The sequence below is a fragment of the Heteronotia binoei genome, chromosome 10, assembly GCF_032191835.1.
Source record: "Heteronotia binoei isolate CCM8104 ecotype False Entrance Well chromosome 10, APGP_CSIRO_Hbin_v1, whole genome shotgun sequence".
NCBI lineage: Eukaryota > Metazoa > Chordata > Lepidosauria > Squamata > Gekkonidae > Heteronotia > Heteronotia binoei.
The window spans coordinates 74,850,618-74,868,916 of record NC_083232.1 but is presented as its reverse complement, the minus strand read 5'-3'; the positions used below and the strand labels follow the sequence as shown (position 1 = coordinate 74,868,916).

At 38.1% G+C, this 18,299-nt stretch overlaps 2 protein-coding genes across 4 annotated transcripts in view; one reads left to right on the top strand and one right to left on the bottom strand.

Moving 5' to 3' along the window:
• Positions 1-15,802, top strand: part of UBP1 (upstream binding protein 1) — a 28,898-nt gene extending 13,096 nt beyond the window's left edge. For 2 of the 3 annotated variants that reach the window (XM_060247536.1, XM_060247537.1), the window contains 8 exons: positions 2,678-2,781; positions 5,263-5,317; positions 5,438-5,531; positions 8,044-8,134; positions 8,810-8,922; positions 10,813-10,955; positions 11,789-11,840; positions 14,126-15,802. In XM_060247536.1, coding sequence (XP_060103519.1) covers positions 2,678-2,781; positions 5,263-5,317; positions 5,438-5,531; positions 8,044-8,134; positions 8,810-8,922; positions 10,813-10,955; positions 11,789-11,840; positions 14,126-14,163 — 690 coding nt within the window. In that variant the 3' untranslated portion in view covers positions 14,164-15,802. Of the gene's footprint in view, positions 1-2,677; positions 2,782-5,262; positions 5,318-5,437; positions 5,532-8,043; positions 8,135-8,311; positions 8,446-8,809; positions 8,923-10,812; positions 10,956-11,788; positions 11,841-14,125 lie in introns of those variants that run through there. The other variant, XR_009555856.1, reaches the window with a different exon arrangement.
• Positions 15,803-16,932: 1,130 nt separating this feature from the next.
• FBXL2 (F-box and leucine rich repeat protein 2) overlaps positions 16,933-18,299 on the bottom strand; it is a 59,045-nt gene continuing 57,678 nt past the window's right edge. The window contains exon 15 of the mRNA XM_060247538.1: positions 16,933-17,814. Coding sequence (XP_060103521.1) covers positions 17,707-17,814 — 108 coding nt within the window. The 3' untranslated portion in view covers positions 16,933-17,706. The remainder of the gene's footprint in view (positions 17,815-18,299) is intronic.

Below are 18,299 nucleotides of genomic sequence, written 5' to 3'. Positions count from 1 at the left end.
AGGTTCAATCCCCAGCATCTCCAAAAAAAGGGTCCAGGCAAAGAGGTGTGAAAAACCTCAGCTTGAGACTCTGGAGAGCCACTGCCAGTCTGAGAATACTGACTTTGATGGACCGAGGGTCTGATTCAGTATAAGGCAGCTTCATATGTACTGTTTTCTCCAGCTCAGTGGACTATTTGTGTAGATTTGAGTGTGTGTCTTTCTGAGTACCAGGTGTTAGTGGATGACCATCACGTAATATTCATGTCCTGCTTGTGAGCTTCCAAAGACATCTGATCCTGATCTGCTCCATGACCGTTCTGACATGCTTTCCCTCACATTAAAGCCAACTTTCTTAAATAGCTCTGTGGTGACTCTAGACCAAGAAACTCTGGACTTAAATGTCACAGCCTTCATAGTTTTATTGTTATAATTGAGGCTTTTGTGATGCCATAGTCTTCTAGTCCTCAGTGAGGGCAGTGTGCCACCAGGAATTTACTTGGCCAATTATGAGGGAACTATTACAGACTTGAGGGAACTACCCATTAGGCTTGATGAAAACAACAAAGCAATAGGTTTCTTTCAGTTGTATACATTTTATTTTAGAATTTTTTCAGGGGATGCAGAATAAAGAAAGGGAATAGGGGGAAAGAAAGGGAAAATAAAACTATAAGTACACAATACAGAGGGCAATTTTGTGTGGATATTAAGGACAATTCCAGATTAAAAGAGAGAGAAAATATGTACAACATGGTAAATTAGGAAACCACAGTAATAACCTACTCAACTTGCTCTATTTTCTCATAATATATTTTCATTTCATCCTATCAATTATATAATAAAACATGAATAACCTCGTAGTAACTTTGTGTAGTAGGAGCCCCATGGCGCAGAGTGGTAAAACTGCAGTACTGCAGTCTGAGCTCTCTGCTCATGACCTGAGTTCAATCCCAGCAGAAGCTGGGTTCAGGTAGCCAGTTCAAGGTTAACTCAGCCTTCCATCCTTCCAAGGTAAAATGAGCACCCAGCTTGACTGGGGAAGGCAATGGCGCAAACCATCCCATAAAAAGTCTGCCGTGAAAACTGATATGACGTCTACCTTTACCTTTTTAACTTTGTATATAATTTTGACTTAAGTTTGTTGTTGTAATAAAAATCATACAAAAGAAATGTTCTCGGGTGGAATTCTAGTAGGATCTCTTTTGCATATTAGACCACACACTCCTGATGTAGCCAATGCTCCAAGAGCTTACAGGGATCTTTTTTGTAAGCTACATCGGGGGGTGGGGCCTAATATGCAAAGTAGCTTCTGCTAGAATTCCACCCTTGAATGTTCTTAATATTTCATATAAAAATTATAAAAGAAACCATTCAGATACTTTATTTCAGTGATACATGTGGCTTGGTTGTATCTTTGTTTTCCTTTCCTCCAGTTTCTCAGTATTTCAGTGACAAAGTTACTGGAGAGCTGGGGCATCCAAGCACTAACCAGACCTATACTGCTTAAGTTTACTCATATGCCTCCAGAACATATCCTGGGAATTAGGAACAGGGAGTAGGAAACTCAGTGATTTTAAGGCATTTTTAGTCTTCAGGTGTGTCTAGTCATGACTGCTTGTAAAAGTGTGCTGGAGATATCCTTGAGAATTCAAAAAAAATCCCTTAATTATTATGCTTTCTATTCCCTGTTCCTGATCAGATGATTTGTAATACAAGTTGGTAATATGCCATTTCAAATAATTCATAATTTAATTCTGTTGATGGAATGTACTGGAGACTTTATCATATATCCACTTTTTTTCTTGGTGCCTGGAATTTTTAACAGAATACATAGGAGTTGTGAAACAATGCATCCTGAATTCAGACTTTTGAGAACTTCTGTATTTACTGTATGCTTTTATATCCCACACTGAGCCAGCCTTGGTTTCAGAGCCCCTTGCAAATGGTAGAAAGTACAATAAACTGATAAAACATTAAATTATAGACTCAGCAAGCTGATGGTCCAGATCTTATAGTAGGCTATAGGCACCATGCCCATAGCAGTTGCACCTGTTTCCTTCAAATTTTGCAGTAGTAAGGGACATGAAAATAGTTTCCCTTGGCTTGATGCTGCCATTTCTCTCCCACCCCCCTTGACACAGATTTGAATCTAAGTTCCACATTTTGCGCAAGCTCAAAAATTTCCGGCAGTGAGCATGTATTGAACCATTCTGTTAAGTCCAATCTTAATCATTAATTCTAAATGTATATTATAAACTTGAAACTTTTGAATAATTTTCTGTGAACATGACTTTCCTTGAGGAACTCAGAATTATATTTTATAAGAGTACCAAGATCTTTGGCTCATTTTCAAGTAGTTTCAGGGCAGTTGCCTACAAAACAAGTCGACTTTCACAAGCAACATTTCTGCAATAAGAGTAATACCATTGATTTTTCTGTAGTTGGTTACCAAAGTCAGAGTCTGTGCTTTAGAAATATTGGTTTGATTGTGTTCCTGAGTTCGTTTTCATCACAGGGCAAAAAAATAAAATAAATCCCAGTGCTCATAAAACTATAATATAGCACACTGTTATATGCATGCATAGAAAAGAATAAGCAAGGGCTAGAAGTTGTAGGGTTTTTTTTAAATTAAAGTTGTATTCTTGGAGCATTATACCAGACAGTATAGGTAAATCTTCTGTGTAATGTTTCTCTCTAGTGTTCACCATGGCCTGATACACCTACTGCATTTGTGAACAGTAGCCCTACCCCAACTCCGACTTTTTCCTCTACTACATGTACTACTTACAATGTCCCAGACAGGTATGTTTGTTGACTTGAATACAGTAAAAATCAGTGTCTCTTTCCCTGGTGGAAAATTCTCAATGCTACTGTTAAGCTACTGCTTAACATTATGTAAGCAGCACTGTAAAATCTTCCCTTTCAGCTTTTGATTTCACTTTCAGAACTGGGTGCATTCCAGTAACTAAGGATATTGCTTCTGGGATAAAGAGAAGTAGATTATGCTTGCTTGTTTTGCTGCTCTTGAGTCTTGTTCCCCAAACTGACCTAAGACAGTTTACAACTAGGCCTATTCAGAGCATCAGATTCTCTCTGTCCCCAGTGGATTGATGCTCCAATTAATTCCTCTAGGCCTCTACCACCCAGACTTACTGCACAGCAGTCCACACTCCAGTTCTTAAGAAGAGTTAGAATAGGAATACCGCTTCTATAGAATGTGAGTAACTAGCCCTTCTTAACTCTAACACTTGAAATTAGATGATGTAAAATAATGTATTGAAAGTAAGTAAAGGGAAAATTAAACAAGAAGAAATAATGTTGTGTGAATATATGCCAGAAATCAGAGTATTTCTAGCAGATGTGTACAAGTTCTTTTTTCTTTTTGGTCAGTATTCAGTGCCTACACTCTTGGAACTTCCAGACTAGAGAAACATGAGGAATCCTGAGCACTGGTTTATTCACAATTACTTTGCTTCCAAACTACTACCTAAGCTTGTCTGTGAACTTGGTACAAGAGATGCTGATGTTGCACTTAATGGCACAAATGGACTGGAGATTGTTCCCTAACGGCAAACTGGCTAAACCTAAACATTACTTTCTGAGGTTCCCAACATTCAAACTGTTGTGTAGGGTTTGCAGTGGAAATGGGACGTTAAGATGTGCTCCTCTAGATTGGTAAAGCTTTGGTTGCCAGCTGTCTTTGGTGTGGGAGCTGTCTTGTGGAGTTCCACATGGCACAGTCTTGCCAGCTGTCTTTAGTGTGGGAGCTGTCTTGTGGATTTCCACATGGCAGTCTTATCCCCCAAATTATCTAACCTCTACGATAAAAGCTGTAAGAAGAAATAATTTGTAGCTTTGGAATTGGATGTCATCCATATGCTGATAACACCCAGTTCTGTACCTCTTTATTCAAATCCTCTGGTGATGTGGTAGAGTAGGGTTCCGCAGTATGTGCCCATGGGTGCTGTGGTACCCACCAATACCTTTTCTGGAGCCTGCCAAGTGTTTTTAGAAAATGGGCAAAACCAGGCTTTTTGCTCAGCAAGGCTTCTGGTTGGCCTCTGGATATTTGATTGGCTGTGCAGATTTTTTTAAATGTTGCTTTGGCAACAGCTGCCACCACAGTGCAAGCATCTTCACTGTATGACTGAAGGTAGATTATTAAATTATTAGTAAATTATTTTGCGGCTGGGTCCATCTCCTGTTTTTTGGGAGGGGGGTTGGGGGGGGGCAGCCATTTTGCGCCCTCCATATTGAGTCAGAATTCAAAGGTGCCTGAGGGTCAAAAAGGTTGGGGAAGGACTTCTGCTGTAGAGGACTTGAGCCAATACCTTGACTGCTGGGTTAAGTGGCTGAAAAGAAACTAAAATTGAATCCAGACAAGATGGAAGTGATGCTAGTTGGAAAGGCAGAGATCTTGAAGGACATTATGCTTTCTGTTTTGATGGTTCGGTTGACTCATGGTATTATATTGGTGCAGCTTTAAAAAGTACTTTCTTCCAACTCACTTGTGCCCAAGGTAGCCCCCTGCCTTGACATGGCTGATCTGGCCACCTAGATCCACACTCACAGTAGCATTGAGACTAAACTACAGTAATGCAGTCTTCGTAAGCCTGCCATTGAAGTCAACTCAGACTGCAGTTGGTACAAATCCCATAACTTGGTTATTATCAGGAGCTAGGTGGAACATGTGTATTACTCACATTCTACAGTCACTCCATTAGCTGCCCATCAGTTACCAGGCTTAATTCAGAGTAAAACCCTGTCAGATGCAAAACCCTTCAAAGCCTTGGCCTCTCATATCTATGGGACTGCCATCCAGTATGCTATGGCACAGCAGCTTTACTCATCGAAGCAGGTTCTTCTGCAGGTGTCACCCTGCAAATAGGCAAATCAACAACTGCCTGTACAAGTGCAGACTCTCTTGTAACCCCCTTTCATGTAAATATTTAGGGGCTGTATTGTAATAAAGTGTCTCAAAGATACTTTGATAAAGGTATAGGAACTGTGAACATGTGCAGTACATATTGCCAGTTGTACATGTGATGCTACTATGTAATTTTTGCATTGTTTAACTTGCTGTATTAGTGCTAAAGATGTGCTACAGCTCCATTTTCAAATTTTGCAATCCAAGCCTTTGTGTATTGGCTCTCCATCTTGTTGACTGTTTATGACTTGCACTGTGTAATGTATCTTGAGTCTCAATGAGAAAGGCTAACAAATAACATAAATAAAATTTAAAAACAGAATGAAATCATTTTTGATCTTGTCTTCTATGTTTAGTAATTCATCATCTCCAAATCACCAAGGAGATGGAATTCCACAAGTGTCTGGAGAGGTGAGTGCCGAATTCTCACTAAAATACTTAGCTATTATTATTCATTCGCACTGTCCTGTAAAAATGTACATTGTCTTTTAAAAAGCAGAGGTAAATAGGCTTGTTTTTTTTTCTTCCCAGCAACTTCATCCTTCAGCCACAATCCAGGAAACCCAACAGTGGTTGCTGAAACATAGGTTTTCTTCTTACACAAGGCTGTTCTCAAATTTCTCAGGTATTTGAAAAAGTTTTTGTGTATTAAATATTTCATAATCTTATGCAAGTTTCTACTGTATCATAAAGTGCACAAATTCTTGGTTTGCAAGTATGTTTGAAATACATAGGTCTGTCAGGCCACTTGGTGCCTTAATCTTATTTAAATGCTAAGATGTCCTTTTTGTACAGTTTCCATTTTTGTAGACAATTGAATAGCATCTCTCCTAGAAAGTAGTCATAAGAAAGCCTGCGGATCAGACAAAATCCAGCATCCTGTTTCCTACAGGGGCCAACCAGATGTCTCTGAGAAGCAGCAAATAGGCAAGGAAGGCATTCCTGTTCTCAGTGTTTTTAAAGCTGATGGTGGTGGCCATCATCATATTTTATCACAAGAATTTCCATAAATTCTACATGGCAGAAAAAATTCTGCAACAATTATATGAAATATTATGCTCTGAATCTACTAGCAATGAATGGATAAATTCTTCTGAATTGTAAAATTAAAAATAAGGTGATTCAAAAGTGTAAAATTAGCACAGGGACATTTCGCTTTCTTCACGATATGTACAATTTTATAAACCTCAGCACCCCTTAATCTCTTTTTAAAGTGCACCAAACATTTCCTTGGAGGTGCTCCAATCTCAGTTGTTTTGCTCTTTTCTGCACTTGTTCCAATTGCTTTTTAGAATAGGGCAGTCAACACAATAAATAGTATTCCAAATCCATCAGTACTATAGATTTATATAAAGGTTTTATGATACTGGCCACATTTGTTCCCTTTCTTAATAATTCCTAGCATGGAATTTGCCTTTATCACTATTACAGTGTACTGAATTTTCATTGAGCTAGTCACCAGAACCCAAACTTTTTCCATAGTGCGTACATGAAAGTAGAACTTTTTGTGTCCAAGTGCCTCTCTTTAATCTTCCATCACACCATCTTTGCTGTTTTGTTGTCCAGTCACTCAGTTTGGAGAAATTTGGGGGGGGTTCTGGTTGGGTTTTAATCATCCTAAATGGTTGATGTTATCCCCAGACTCATCCACCTCACAGTTGTCCCTTAATCTTTAATGATTTTTTATAAAGTGTAAATTCCAAAGTGAGCCAATCACTTTTAGTTCTGTCTTTATACTTAGGATTCTGTTTACCTTGCATCTTCATTATTAGCATGCTTACCAGGAAAGGCCTTCAGTCTGAATTCTTCCCTACTGAGCGTCAGGAATAGGTCTTTGATCCCTCTTCCTTCGTGCCCTGATCAGGCAAGCCCCAAACAGGCAGAGCTGTACATTGCTTTTGGAGTGAAAATGAGTGCTGCTTGAGATGTTGAAATGTGTAGTATGGCTCTTGTGACTTGACATGTAGCTTCTGCATCCTCCTCTCACAGCATCTGCACATTTCTTTCCCATCCTGGATAGGCATGGTCCAAATCTCAACATAGCTTTTTGCAGTTTTTCTTCTACTCTGAATAGAGGGGAGAAGAGAAAGCAGCTTTAGGCTTGCTTTAGGTCGGAGCTCTTCTGATACAGGAATGAAAAAAGAAAAGCAGTAAAAACAGGAACTACGGTTTGAAGTGCAGAATGGGTTGAATGCTAAAACAGGAGGAAAAGGCCAAAGGAAACTAAAATTAATCTCTGCCTATAAACTTTAAAAAGAAATAGTTCAGTTAGTCATTTTCTTATGGAAATCTTTGGAAGCACAACTTAGTAGAATGTATCTTTTGTCTTATAGAATTATTGGCAGAATACTGTATTTGAAAAAAAAAATTGTAAATACAGCACACTACTTTTGGCTGAAAATATGCTCAGACCTGGATACTGGGGATTCAGTCTGAGACTGTCCGCATGGAAAGCACTACTGAAACATGTCCCCATCTAAAGTGCAGCTGTGCTAGAACATCTGCTTGGCATGGTGATGGTCCCAGGTCCCAGCTGCTTTTACAGTTGAAGGATCCGGTAGTAGGTGTTGTGAAAGACTCCATACTTTGGACCCTGGAGCATGGCTGCTAGTAAAGGGAGACAGCATACTGACCAGATTAGTAGTGTAATTTCATATGCATTTAGATGAAGTGAATTTGTTTGGCAGCTATGTGTGAACTGACAGGCTGCAAACACTAGACATGCAACATTTGAGTTAGAAAATCTTTTTCAGCTGATGCCCTGAAACTAGCAGTTTTACCAAATAGTAGGAGGTGGTTGAGCAAGTATTTTCTTTTAGCTAAATGCCCTAGGGATGCTGACATGTCCTCTGGAAAGCATTCTAGCCAACACTGGAATTACAAGCTTTTATGATACAAAATGAGTCAGGAAGGAATCTGCCATGTTGTTTAAGAGAGTGAAAAGCTTAAGTAATAACCATCCATTTAATGTTTTTTGAAACGTGATACAGAATGTGGTCAGATTGTAAAATGGCAAGAAGGCCACATGTCTGCTTAGAATTTTTAAAGCCATTCCCATTATATTGCCTAAAGAGCAAACTATGACAGCTTCTGTTTTCAGCAGCTAGTAGGAACTGCTATTCTGTATGCTTTTGTAGGTGCTGATTTATTGAAGCTGACAAGAGAAGACCTAGTACAGATCTGTGGTCCAGCTGATGGAATTCGGCTATACAATGCACTTAAATCAAGGTAAATAGTATCCTGGGATCAGCTGTATTTGTTTCATTTGTGTAAGAGTCTGGCATAGATTAGAGGGATTTGGGAGATAATTAATTTAGATTTTCAGTTGGCATATGCCTGTGTGAGCTCATGCCGGAGTTGTAAGTACTGTGCTCAAAAGAAGAATGTTTTGTTGTACACCTTCAGGGCAGGCCACAGATATGATGCAGGCACTGATGAGCTCAAAGGTAGACTGTAAGACTGGTAGCAATGCAGTTGGGCAGTACTGATTTCTTGAAGACGGATGGGTTTGTTGCCAAGAGACAAATCTTCTCATTTAGGTGAGCTATAACCAACCTAAAGTTCTTGAGGTCATGGCTACTAAATATTAACAATTGCAGATTTCTAACTATGAATTAAACTGGCATAGTACATGATGTTAACTTGCTGTTACCAGTAGTTATTACAAAATTGCACCATATACCAGTATCTTAATTGCTTTATTTTAAATTTCAAGATTAATTCACCAGCATCTGAGAATCTCAGTGGTTCTGAGATAAATCATTAGACTAAACAATCTGTGATAGTTTGCATCAGATTTTTAGTAGTATGCAAAGTAGTATAGTGTTAAAAATAAGATAACAGATGGAAATAAATCCACTATACTCTGTACAGGGATATTTATTTATTGCCTTTATATTCCAGGTCTGTTAGGCCACGTCTAACAATCTATGTATGCCAGGAGCAATCAAGGAGCGTACAACTGGAAAGGCAGCAAGACTCAGGCAGTGTGGAGAGCAGGAATGGTGCAATATACGGTAAGCCTGAAAATAGCTTTCAAAATCTTCTGTCACTAAAGTCTCTGCCTCCTCCCCACACACACACTCTCTCTCACATTCTGATTTCCCCCATTGTGTTGGTGATGTCTCCTTTCTTCAGAAACAGCATTTCAGGGGCTATTCTGGGCTCCATTGCGAGGGGAAGTAACTGATGGAAATCAACTGCAGGATCCAAGTCTGTATATTGCAGTAAAATTGTAGAAGACTAAAAGAGGGGGTTGTTGTCAGAGTTCTCCATGCAGAAGGATAATAAATCGTGTAAATTAAAAGCATGTACAGAAAACTAAAAATTTTGGTAGAACCCTGCATAGACTTTCTAGTTGTTTCCTAAAGCGCAGTTAAATAGATGTGATAAAACATTTGAAGAAACTGATAAGAAATATAAAGAAATGTATAAGAAAAGGTTGACATTTGGTGAGTTGTAACCAGTGAAATGTGCAGAATGAAAGATTTGTTTCCCTCTGCATCCTCTGGAACATTGCTCCTAGGGTTCAAGGGACTTGGAGGAACAGTTCGGTGGGGGAGGGGGTTCTGTTTGGCCAGGTGATTGGTGAAAAGTGTTCCCACCCATCCTGATCTTGCTATTGCTATACTACTGTTGGATACACCAAACGTCCTGGGCAAATCTGCAAAGGAGTAATAGAACTGCACTGGATTCATCCCTTAACTATTGAGTGTCTTCTTTATTTAGGTCATTAATAAGATTTACATTTAATAAAAGTCAGGGAAAATTGAAATCATTTTGATGCAATTAAGATTGGCTACCAACAATAAGATGAAATGTAATGAGCAACTGTAACAGTATTTGTTGTTGATAGGATCAGAGATGCAAGAACAAAATGGAATATAGAATAGATTGGTTAACTTTCTCAACATGAGCAGATAATGTGGGGATGCAGCAAAGGATTTCCATTTGGGGCACTCAAAAAGGAAGATGTTAGCATACTGGCAGTGGTGTAAAGGAAGGCTGTGCAGATAAGGAAGGATCATGGAAGCAAATTCTGCAGAGACTCAGCGGAAGCTGTTGAGCCTAGAAGAAAACCTCATTAGAGTGTCATCAAATATGTAAAACTGTTGGGAGAGGGGGTTCAGAACAATAAAGCCACAGGATGCCTAGGAAGGATATGGTACTGGTGCTCACTTTGTATGTCTCAAATAGCTATGGACATTTGGAATGTGGTTATCAACTTTGAGAAATGTATAGCCTAAGAAGCGAGGAAGGACCTCAGTCAATCCTCTTCTAGTCTTGGCATTACCCTGACTCTTTGTTGCCATGTAGAAGTATTGCACAGCCACGATTTGTAGTTGCACCTACTCTGGTTTTCTCATCAAACCTGTACCATCAAACAAAGGCTTGAGACATTGCTCTGTCTTTGGAGGCTGACTGACCACAGTAAAGAAAACTACATTGGTAGCACACATTCATCATTTCCACAGATCCTTCCTCCCATGTGTCCACAGCCTTTTGCATCCACACCTGCACTGCTGCTGCTAATTGAAAGAAAACAATCATGTAGCTATAATTGTATGCTTCACTTTTCATGTTAACAAATGCCTTTGTGAATTTTTATTTATGAGACAGAAGTGCAGGTTTATTTTGCACATTTTTGGAACCTCCACTGTGATTAGCAGAAACACTGCTTTGTCACTGAATCTGAAATATATCTGAGACCTCTGTATTTGAAGTAGTAGGCTTCTAGGATGCAAGTTGAAAACATAGCTGTCATAGATCTAATATGCAGGAAATTGTAAATTTCCAGTAGCCAATACTGCATAAATTTTTACTTTCTTAAAATTCTGTCACTTTTTAAAAGGGAAGAAAAGCATGTTTGAGGAACATGGCAAGAATAAAAGATTTCTTTATTTTAGTTTATCATGCAATCTACTTGGAAGAAATGGCTGCCTCAGAAGTCACTCGAAAGCTTGCTTCGGTGTTCAATATTCCTTTGCATCAGATTAATCAGGTTTACAGACAGGGTCCTACTGGCATTCATATCATTGTCAGCGATCAGGTAAATCTTATTTTTTTTCTTTCATTCAGTGTTCTTGAATGAGGTTTCTGATAATGATTATGAGTAAAAGGAAACAACTGAGGCCCAGGTTGTGCATCATTTAATTATTTTATTAATTTTACTTCATTTATACTCCTCTTTTCTCCCCAATGGAGAACCAAGGTTGTTTACAACATTATCTTGTTACACCAAAGGCAAACAAATGTAATTAGGGATACAAATGTTGAGGCCAAATAAATTATTTGTGTAAATGAATCTGCAAACAAAGAACTGTAAGATATTTAACATATGGAAGTATAGATTATTTTTTCACAGTGTTTTATGCTGCCTAAAGTTCAAGTGTGTTAGAGTGAATATAAAATGTACTGGTTTGTTTGAACTCTTACATAAAAGATGTGATTTTATGTACGTTTTTGAAAATTAATTGTACTTTCTCTATTATTGAGAGTAAACAGGCAGATCATGTCCTGCCCTTTGACTTTTGAGGACTGAAGACTTGTCACGAGCTCCTCAGTGGCCTGTAATAGCCACTGATGGCATGTTTCTTTACACTAAATAGACAATGCAAGGCTTTTGTGTGCTTAAAAGAAAAATACCTATATAAAGCCATAGCACATGCAGTGCCTTTATTGTGCAGTCATGATCATGAAAATCTGTTATCTCTGAGCAGAGCTGCAGCAGAGACATTCGAAGGAACAGCAGTCGAAATAAGGGGGAAAGAATCATGAGCCCAGTTCTCAGTGCAACAGTTTTGTGCATGTGATATCTGATGCTGTGACACATTGCTGTGCATTTTGCTAGCAAAAAAAGTATATTTATCTTTTTTTTCCTAGATGGTGCAGAACTTTGAAGATGAGAGCTGTTTCTTAGTTACCACAATAAAAGGTATGTTCCTACTAAGATGGATAAAGACTTTACTGTGGAATATGAGCTAAGGTGCTTGAGGTTATCTCAAAATAATAGCCTATGAGTTACAAGGGTAGGGATTCAAGGCTTTTAACCACAACACTTTCCCAGTTCTTTTTGTCATTTTGACTTTGTCTATTTATACAATGTACCACAGAGATAATGGTTGTGCTTCAGAGACGTTACATCACACTATTTGTGTGAGATTTCTTCCTAAGAGATTTCCTTTGCTTTTCTTAAACTACAGTGGAAATTCTCACATTTCAAAAGCAATTTGATCAAATAGCCACTGAAGGCTACACTGGAATTTACTGCTGAGTATCTGAAGTGGTACTCAGTCATAGCTTTCAGTTTGCAAGACCTGAGCATGGCTGTTAACAGGACATTTTGGAGAAGGTTAATTTATAGGGTCGCCATAATTCAGAAGTGACTTTACAGCACTTAACTCACACGCACCTGAAATGGGTATGTCTTCATATGCAACAAAGAACAGAGCTATCTTGAAATGAATACATAAACATATCCATACAGCCATGAAAGCTGACCTTTACCGTGTCACAGGGGATTCTCTTGTGAGGATGGAAAGGGGGAAAGGAGAACTATATATTTGACTGAGATTACTGGAGGAAATGTGTGATAAACATGCTAGATTAACAGCTCTAACCCAACTAGAAGGTGACTAGATGACTGGTACAGAAAAGAGCCTTCCTCATAATTTGCTGCTTGAGGTTGGAGGAGGAGAAAGGTTTTCCACCAGTAATTGTTGGTGTAATTAGAAGTAGTCCCCATTTTACTTTTGTACAATGCATTTCTTTTTTTTCCTTAATCTTGTCAACACTTTAATAAGATGGATATATAGGCCACCTTTAAATATTATCATGCGCTGAGGGTTTCCTATTCTTGTCAAGCCCACTGAGAAGAGATCATAAGTGAATTGGTTGTTCCTTGCTCTTGCTGTTTAATGTGTACCTAATAGGCTTGTAGAAATCAAACATGGATCAACCTACCTTTTTACCTCACTACTCCAGCCTATATTAGTTCCACTGGACTGAATGTTCCTGCTTTTACTTCCAACTCTTGGATTGATATCTGCTTCCATGCTTTCACACTTGAACTGCATGTCTGGCATGTTCTTTTACTTTTTCAAAGACAATAATTTTCTTACGCTAGTTGTGTGTTAGATAAACTTGATTTGGTCATGAATTCTCTTTAGTTCCACTACAGAGTAATGAATAATTCATAAAATATTTTATGCTCTGTACTTAAAATGTGTTGATTGTATTCTAGTAGACTCATGAAGCCTGTGAGGCTTACTTTCCCCATATACATCTGTCCTTCACTGTAGTGTGGCTTCTTGTTCAACATTTTGGATGGTGAGATACTGCCCTTCTTACCTTGAAGATTATCAGTTTTGTTTAAGATGCACCTTTGGTCTGTGAAACACATCTTTTGGGGGAGAGGCTATGGTGACCAAAGCAGATACTGATATAGCCAGGATTTTGATAGTAGATCTTACTCATTTCCCTGCTGTTCAGCCTAATCAGAAGTATGACCATCACCATTTGAGGACTTTCCATGAGTGTTAAACTACAGCCACAATATGGATGCTGCCAGTAGCCAGCTATGGCTTTATTGTCATTTGTGGCACTGAGACTGCCATTGCCTCCATTTCACTACACTATTATCAGCATTTCAGTGACCTGCCCTGCTTGATGGGAGGTACAGGGGTACAGTTTTGACAGTCCTGTATTCAGACTGGGGGTTTCTGTGGGAACCCGTTTGAATAGCTCTTGAGCTGTGGTTGGCAATGAGAATAGTGACCCGGAACCCATTTCTGGTCAGAATACCCAGGGGGGTTTTTTGTAGAAAAGCCCAGCTGGAACTCATTTGCATATTAGGCCACACTCCTTGACATCGCCATTATTTTACACAGGGCTTTTTGTAGAAAAAGAAAGCCCAGCAGGGGTTCATTTGCCTATTAGGCCACACCCTCTGGCACCAAGCCAGCCAGAACTGTGTTCCTGTGCATTCCTGCTAAAAAAAAAACGCCCCGAGAATACAATTTCCCCAACATCTGGACCAGGAGGTGTTAGGTGACTGTGATGGGGAGTAATGGAAGGCACTGTTGCTTTTTGAAGTTTATACTCTCCTTAAGACTGATGCTTTAAAAAATATCAAAATGAAATTTTAAAATCCTACTTAAAAGTGGCTACTGTGATTTTAAATTATGCTAGTCTTACCAATATTCATTCTTCTTTCTACAGATGAAAATGGTGAAGGCTTCCATATAATTTTGAAGTGATATTGCCATACCTATGATGGACTGATATTCCAGTATAGAATGAAGTCATGCTCAAGAATGACCAATTAACATCCAAGTCTTTTCAGAGATCTGACTTCACCGTATAGAATGTTTCATATTGAAAACACAAGATGACCTTTCTAATGAGCTGTTTAGTAGATGAACTTATCACTGCCATAGCCAAATGTCCTCATTAGAGGTATAAATGCCATGACAGCTTATGTACAGGCATGGAAAAAGCAAAGTAAACAAAGGTGTTTGCCCTTTTTGAAATAAGGCAAGCTATGGCCAGTAGATGCAGTTTCTAGAAGCAGTACTGCTTTCCTATTACACTGTATCCAGTTTGAATGTAAACTTATTCTGGGCATTTACCTTTCTGTGCCAGTTTGTCTATTACTTGCTTGTACCTTATGCTGATTTTTTATGTTAGCAGAGCACATAGTAATTTGTGTGGAGATAAGTAGTGATGATGATAGCCAATCAGGTTTTCGGGTCTTGAAAGTAAAGCTGTTAAAACAGCATCCTCTGTGTAAAGTGTGTATAAGCGTGAATGTAAGAAGTGCAAATGTCAGAGTTGGACTTGATTGAAGTCCTAGCCAGATGAAAACAAAGCATGCAGCAGAATGCATTACCATTAGTACCTAATCGAGAGGACTGGTATAAATCCTTTTAAGGTACAATATTTTGCTTTGTAATGGGTTCATTGAAAAAGATCTTCCTATGCATCATGTCTTTTAGTTTTTCTATGAAGCACTGTTGCAGTTCATATTTTTCATTTTTTTTAAACTACCTTCTTAAATAGTGATGAGTTGGGACTTTCTTATGGAGAAAAAGGGAACGACATATGGCCACCAAGGGACAGTGTTGAAGCACCAAACAAGAATCCAGAAATCACACAAATGCTAAACCTAGCAGCTGCTATTCTTAATTATAGAATAGCATCTTTCCATGACTGCTCCTGTGTGTGAACTGTCACTTCCTATTTTTCACTAGCCTCTTACAGAGAAAACATTGTTACAGTGCCTCTTTCATACAACCAAATACTTGACTGGTAGATATGCATTGTAATGAATTAACTGAAAAAATGTAAAGATCTTAAAATCAGCTGTAGATGTATATCTGTTCCTGAATTCTGTATTGGAGGTACTTCAGTATGGCCCTTGAATCAAATAATTCAGTCTTGAATAATATTGTGAAAACTTGAGGAGAAAAACAGCAGCATGTAAAAAAAATTCATTCCCAGTTAAGTATTCTAGGCTATGAGCTTAGCAAAAAGTTTTAAGTTTTGTTTAAAAATAGTTCTTTCATGACTTAGAATGAATGCTTGCTTTTTCCCTCTTGATCTAGACTGTTCTGCACTGATGGGGAGGGGGGTGGTATTTGTGAGCATAGTTTTAAGTATTTTGAGTTTTTCTGCCTATAAATTATTTTTGGTTGTATTGGGGGGTGTCTTGAATTGACCTGTCATCTCAGCACCATTTTCCAAATTTGAGAATCTTTGAAGTCACTAAATTCTAAAAGCTATTAAGAATTGTATAGTAGCTTGGTTCACTTGGGATTTAATTATGGCACCAACAAATTGCTTTTGTTTTTAAATGGGATGTACACATTTCAATTTCAGTAAAAACTTTTCCAATAACGTGATAAGTTTATTTCCCAAGTTTGTGTTTGTAAAAATCAAGTAAGCAGTACTGAAAGTGCAGGTGGATCTAGAGGTGGAGAAAATATTTGACCCCTTTCCCAACTATAATTTATTGAACTCTGAATAGGTTACAGGTGGATAACTGAGATGATACATATAAGTTCCTAATCCTTTAAGTGTGTTGCTTATTAAAACTTGAAGTAGAAATCAAATTGCCATCTTTTGCATTTAAAATGACTGAAGCAGTCTAAATATGGTTGACTTTATTTAAATAGTATCCTGTATAAAATTGTTTTACCTGGAGCAAGTATTTTAAGTGTCATAAACATCTGACTTATAAAGCCACACATCAACACCATTTGATTTGACAAGCTGTTTTTCTTTTACAATGTGATTACCACAGACAGATAGCAAATATGTGCTGCTGTAACACAAGCTGTAGGGAGTATCCTATAGATGCTCTCAAAACAGTATTTTGTTAACTGATTTTTATGTAGTCTGCAATTCAAATCTTGCTCCAAAACAGAGTTAACACCTACTATAAAATTTTGTGTCAGTCAGATACCTTTCCCCTGTAGCTAGTGTCTGAATAATTGTCAGTAAAATTTAAATAGCATTAATGAAATAATTTGGAATGCTTTGAGTACAACTCTTGTAGGTTTTTAAAGAAAATGTCACTTGTTGATAATAGTAATGTGCATATTTCTTCCAACCCTAGCAATTTTACAAAACCATCTTATTGTTAGGAAAATATTCAGTAGCTGCTGGATATCTGACTTATGATGACTTCCAGTTAAGAGAGAATATATAATCACAACTTCTTCCATATTTTGAATATAAATCTGGTAGGTCAGAATGGGAAGCAAGATACATCCTAGGGTGGGAAAATGGGGGCAACCTTGAGGGAAGAATCTTCTCACTGTAAAGGGGAAAGACATGCCTCTTCTGCAATAATGCAAGTGTTGAGAGCATCCTGTCCTTCAGCACTGAGTTGCCTGCCAGCTAAGAGATGCCAGTGAAACAACCACCAGTAAGCAAAGGCAACAACGCCCCTCCAAGTGTACAATCCAGTATGTTTTAATCAGTTTTTTCAGAGTAACTTGCCAACCACTTGAGACAGCTTCAGCTTTAGGCATTTTAGAAAGGCATTTATTCGTTTGTATTGGAAACATGACGGACATTTTGCGAATCTGTAAGACTTCCAGCTATGTATATTTCTAGATAACAGTAGATGTATAGGTAGGATACCCCCATGGGATGAAGGTCATTTGCACTATTACTTGCTGAAATGTTCTGTCAGTAAAGCCCATGTAACAGTTACACTATATTATGTGCCATTTTATCATCAGCCATACAGTAATCCTTTACAACTTTTCAATAACTGGTTTATCAACCTGCTGCAATATTATTACAGCTTCTTAAATTTCTCTAGTGTGACAGATTCTCATTCAGCAGGTACAATAATTTGGCTTTTTGAAAGTGCAGACATTTTTTTTGAAATACCTGGAACTATGACTGATTTGACAATTGTTCATGAAATAACTGGTATCACAATGAAACCTTCATGTTGGACTGCATCTATTGAAGACTGTGTTCTGATTTTGCCTAATACTTGAGCTGGAATTATCACCAATGTAGTTCAGTCCTACTTTGGTTCTACTGGCTACATTTTTTAAAATACCCAATCTGGTATCAAATCTGGATTGCAGTAGCAGAAAAATTAGAATAAACAGAATGTCAGTATTATTCACATCTGCATAAAATATATTTTACCTGTAAACTTGCACTGGGATTGCAACCAATGCAGAATAAGATGGCTGGGATGGCATTTGAAGGTGGCCGAAGGTCTCCTGCCACTCTTCTCCTCCACTGAACTGGTCATCAGCCCAGCTCTTTACCTGTTAAAGAATAATGCAACATCGGCAGAGTCGCTGTCGAGTACCTCCTACAGAAGGAGGTGGAGTTACTGGAGCAAAGTAAGCATGAACTTTCACAGCTGGTAGATGAGCCTGCAGACAGAAATCAATTCTTAATAGGCCTCTTATCTTCATAGAAACCTTAACATTTATTCTGTAGTGTAATTATAAAGAGGAGTTTTGCTCAAGAATCTTGCTTTCATCACCAAAACTCAATGGCTTTAACAGAGGACTACCCACAACTATAGAATGGTTAAATGAACGCATATTTTTCAGAAGTCATAATAGCACAGAAGAAAAATCATGTAAAGAACAAACTATCTAAAACTTAGCAAACAAAATTAGGAAGTTTTACAATATCCTGACCCAGATCTATCAGGTAAATATGGGAACGGGCTTGCTTTCTTTGAAAGCAACCAGTTAGTTTTAATAGTCTTTTTTTTAAAAAAACTTGCAAAATCAATTTGTTGATCTGTATTTGAATGTACTGTGATTAGAAAAAATATTGTAGCAGACAAGTTAACCATAATTTATCTTGAAACTGGATGGAAAGAAAAATGCCCATGCAAGAGAGGGGG